This window comes from Grammomys surdaster, unplaced genomic scaffold, assembly GCF_004785775.1.
Source record: "Grammomys surdaster isolate TR1022 unplaced genomic scaffold, NIH_TR_1.0 184, whole genome shotgun sequence".
Classification (NCBI taxonomy): domain Eukaryota; kingdom Metazoa; phylum Chordata; class Mammalia; order Rodentia; family Muridae; genus Grammomys; species Grammomys surdaster.
The window spans coordinates 1,138,253-1,143,066 of record NW_021604629.1 but is presented as its reverse complement, the minus strand read 5'-3'; the positions used below and the strand labels follow the sequence as shown (position 1 = coordinate 1,143,066).

General features: G+C 39.3%; 1 protein-coding gene across 1 annotated transcript; it reads right to left on the bottom strand.

Moving 5' to 3' along the window:
- Positions 1 to 2,913: 2,913 nt before the first annotated feature.
- On the bottom strand, positions 2,914 to 3,861 carry LOC114621713 (olfactory receptor 483). Its single transcript, XM_028768071.1, has one exon. It carries the CDS (start codon positions 3,859 to 3,861, stop codon positions 2,914 to 2,916), a length of 948 nt encoding a protein of 315 aa, XP_028623904.1.
- Positions 3,862 to 4,814: the final 953 nt, after the last annotated feature.

Genomic DNA, 4,814 nt, shown 5'->3' with positions numbered 1-4,814 from the left:
AATTGATGACCTAGAAATGAACCCACACACCTATGTTATGTGATCTTTAGAAAAGGAGCTAAAACCATCCAGTGGGGAAAAAAGACAGCATTTCTAACAAATATTCCAGGTTCAACTGGAGGTCACCATGTAGAAAAATGCAAATTGTCCAATTCTTATCTCCTTGTACAAAGCTCAATTCCAAGTGAATCAAGGACCTCAACATAAGACCAGATATACTGAAACTAATAGAGGAGAAAATGGGGGAAAGCCTCAAACACATGCTCACAGGGGAAAATGGCAAAGCTTCTGTAAGGCAAAGGACACCATCAACAGGACAAAGCGGCAACTGACACATTGGGAAAAGATGTTTACCAACCCGACGCCCAATAGAAGGCTAATCAATATCCAATATACACAAAGAACTCAGAAAGTTAGAGTCCAGAGAATCAAATAACCCTATTAAAAAATGGGGTCCAGAGCTAAACAAAGAATTCTCATCTGAGGAAACTCGAATGGCTAAGAAGAACCTGAAAAGTGTCATTCTTAGTCATCAGGGAAATGTAAATCAAAACAACCTTGAGATTCAACCTCACACCAGTCAGAATGGCTAAGATCAAAAACTCAGTTGAAAGCAGATGCTGGCAAGGATGTGGAGAAAGAGGAACACTCCTCCATTGTTAGTGGGGTTCCAAGTTGGTACAACCACTCTAGAAAGCAGTCTGGTGGTTCCTCAGATAATTGGACATAGCATTACCTGAGGACCCAGCAATACCACTCCAGGGCATATACCCAAAAGATGCCCCAGCATATAAGATGGACACATGTTCCATTATGTTCATAGCAGCCTTATTTATAATAGTCAGAAGCTGGAAAGAACCCAGATATTCTTCAACAGAGGAATGGATACAGATAATGTGGTACATTTACACAATGGAGTACTACTCAACTATTAAAAACAATGAATTCATGAAATCCTTAGGCAAATGGATGGAACTAGAAAATATTATCCTGAGAGAGGTCATGCACTCACAAAAGAACACACATAGTATGCACTCACTGGTAAGTGAATATTAGCTCAAATCCTTGGAATACCCTAAATACCATTTACAGACCACATGAAGATCAAGAAGGAGGAAGACCAAATTTTGTCTGCTTCGTCCTTCTGAGAAAGGGAAACAAAATATTCACGGAAGGAAATACAGAGACAAAGTGTGGAGCAGATACTGAAGGAAAGGCCTTCTAAAGCTGCCCCACCTGGGGATCCACCCCATGTGCACTACTGTGGATATCAAAAAGTGCATGCTGACAGCAGCCTGATATAGCTGTCTCCTGAGAGGCTCTGCCAGAGCCTTATAAATACAGAGGCAGATGCTCACAGCTAACAATTGGACTGACCCAATGGGATCTCCAATGGAGGAGTTAGAAAAAGGACTGAATGAGCTGAAGGGGTTTGCAACCCCATAGGAAGAACAATAATATCAACCAACCAGACCCCCAACACACACACCCAGAGCTCCTAGGGACTAAACCACCAACCAAGGAGTATACGTAGAGGGACCCATGGCTCCAGCCTCATATGTAGCAGTGGATGGCCTTGTTAGTCATGGATGGGAGGAAAGGCCCCTGGTCCTCTGAAGGCTTGATGCACCAATATAGAGGAATTTGAGGGCAGGAAGGCAGGAATGGGTAGGTGGAAGAACACCCTCATAGAAGCAGGGGAGGGGGGATGTTAAGGGGTGTTGCAGATGGGAAATGGGGATAACATTTGAAATGTAAATAAACAAAATATCCAATAAAAAAGGGAAAAAAGGCTATGTACACAAGATGAAACCCACACTATCAATAGTCTCATAGCCAAAACCTGTGCTAGATAGGTCAAAAGCCATAGCAAAAAATCTATGACTATTGTACTATTAAATGGATGGATTATTAAACCACTTTTAAAAGACTTATCATTATACCCATAGATTAGAATACTTCCCAACCTTCATCAGAGAAATATCTGGTAATTGCTGTAGCTGGCAATTAACACACAAGTCCTCAGTATTCAGGGTATTAGAGACCACTGTGGAAGGCAGAGATCTAAATGGGACATCCATTTTATCCCCCTCTCATCAACAAGCACAGGCATCTTGTCAATGAGTGGGTGAAAATATTGCAGGAGACAGAGATGGTAGATGACTACAAGGAGACTTTTGAATGACTACAAAGAACCCCCTTTTTTCAGATACAACACAATGGTTGTAGATATGAACTCATAACTGTGTCCACATGTATGAGCTAAAATCAGACAAATTCAAATGTGGCCGTGGAAAGTAATCATGAAAAGCACCACTAGCTGAAGCATAATTAACAACTGATAGATGACAGGAGAAGAATCAATTGTCTTTAAGGGTTTGACCTTTGGTAAGATGACTGTGCTTAGGTCACATAATAGCCTACATACTAGCAAAAGTATTATTTGATAGTAAAAAAAAAAAGGTATCATCATGTTGAGAAACAGATTTAGGACTAACAGGAGTTGGGGAGCGACTGAGAAAATAATGCACACACTTTCATAAAATTATCAAAGAGGGATATAAAAATACAAAGGGAGGAAATGTAATAAAACAAAAGAGCGCCGGGCTGTGGTGGCGCACGCCTTTAATCCCAGCACTCGGGAGGCAGAGGCAGGCGGATTTCTGAGTTCGAGGCCGGCCTGGTCTACAGAGTGAGTTCCAGGACAGCCAGGGCTACACAGAGAAACCCTGTCTCGAAAAACCAAAAAAAAAAAAAAAAAAAAACAAAAAAACAAAAGAGCTATAAGTTCTTGGAGAGAAAGAGAATGAGAAGGAAAAAGATTATTCATAAGCCTAACAATCAAGCCTGAGATGATTATGATCATCTGCATAATTTATCATCATATTCTATTACAAAACCCTCAAGATTATTCTAAGAAAGTGTTTTCATACCAAGCTGTCTCTTCAAAGCACCTTTAATTTCATTGTTGCTGAGGCTGTAGATGAGGGGGTTCAACATGGGGACCACCACCATGTAAAACACAGACACCACCTTGTTCTGCTCTGTGGAGTAGCTAGACTTGGGCATCACATAGATGAATGTGACAGTTCCATAGTAGAGAGTGACTGCAGTGAGGTGGGAGGTACAGGTGGAGAAGGCCTTGTGTCGACCCTCAGTGGAGCGCATCTTCAGGATGGTGATGAGGATGTAGGAATAGGAGATGGCTATGACAAACACTGTGATAATAGTGACTGAGCCAGCAGAAAATGAGATAAGAAGTACAGAGATGCTGACATCAGAACAGGATAGTTGTGCCAAAGGAGCAAAATCACAGAAAAAATGATCTATTCTATTTGATCCACAGAAGAGAAAAGAAAAAAAGTAAACCATGATGATAAGGGAAGCATTAAGAAAGCCCCCTATATAAGATCCTACAACCAACTGGATACAGACTTGTGTGGACATTTTGATGGAATAAAGTAATGGGTTGCAGATTGCCACAAAACGATCATAAGCCATGGCAGCCAGAAGGAAGCATTCAACTGATGCAATGCAATCAGCTGAACCGAGCTGGATGCCACATCCACTGTAGGAGATACTCTTTCTCTCCAGCAGGAAGTTGACAAGCATATTGGGTGTGACCGATGATGAAAGGCCCATGTCAACAAAAGCTAAGTGGCTGAGAAAAAAGTACATGGGGTGATGGAGCTGGGAAGAGACTCTGATGAGAAGGATGGTGCTGAGGTTCCCAGACACAGTTACTAGGTAGATGCACAGGATGATGGTAAAGAGGATGACTCCAAGGACTGGGTCATCTGTTAAACCCATTAAAATGAACTCTGCCACTGCAGTGTGGTTCCCATCCTGTAGGAAAGCCATGGGGAAGTGTAGTTACTGCCAGATCAAAGCTGTGATAGAGACAGAATGCAAAGTTATCTATAAATATTTCACGTCATTTTAATTAATATTGAGATAGAAGACATGACACATCAATATATTATTCAAAATATTGACCCAACAATGGATGTCTTAATCAGAGTTGTCGTTGTTTATATATCTGTGTGAAATAAGGCCTTGAAAATTATTTAAGCAGAAATCCTAGAAATAGGTTATAAATAATAAATAATAAATAGTAAGTAATTGTTTTATTTCCATTTATTTTAATTAAAACATACTTTGTAGCCATTAAAGCTAAGTATTTAAAATTATTGTACTTTGCCTGGACAAGTGGTATTTTAGGTAAAGGTTCTTTCCATCGAGCTGACACCTGATATCAAGAGTTTGTTTGCTGGAACTCAGATGATGGCAAAAATGTTGTCCTTAGGCATCCTCATATATAGTATGATTCCTACACTGCTCTATCTTCACACAAAAAAAGATCAATATACAATAATGCAAGTTTTGATGAACATATATTTATTGTAGGTATAAAAATGAATTAATGTATAAAACCATATTATTAGTTAATAAAGATAAATCTTTGCTAACTTTATTGAATGCTTACTTAATCATTAGCACAGGATTTAAACTTAGCTATGTTTCTCCTTTTATGTCTATGACTCATTAACTTCTTTTAACATTTGCATTTTACAGAATGAAATATCTTTAATGTAAGTAATACACACATGCAACTTTCATTTATATTTATTTATAATAAAACATACTAGGCTGTCATTAAAGCAAAATTTTAAAATTATAAGACTACCTGATGAGATGGCTTTTCAGTTAAAGGTTCTCTCTACCAAGCTGACACACACATATATAATTTACCACACACAGACACACACACACAGACACACACACACAGACACACACACACAGACACACACACA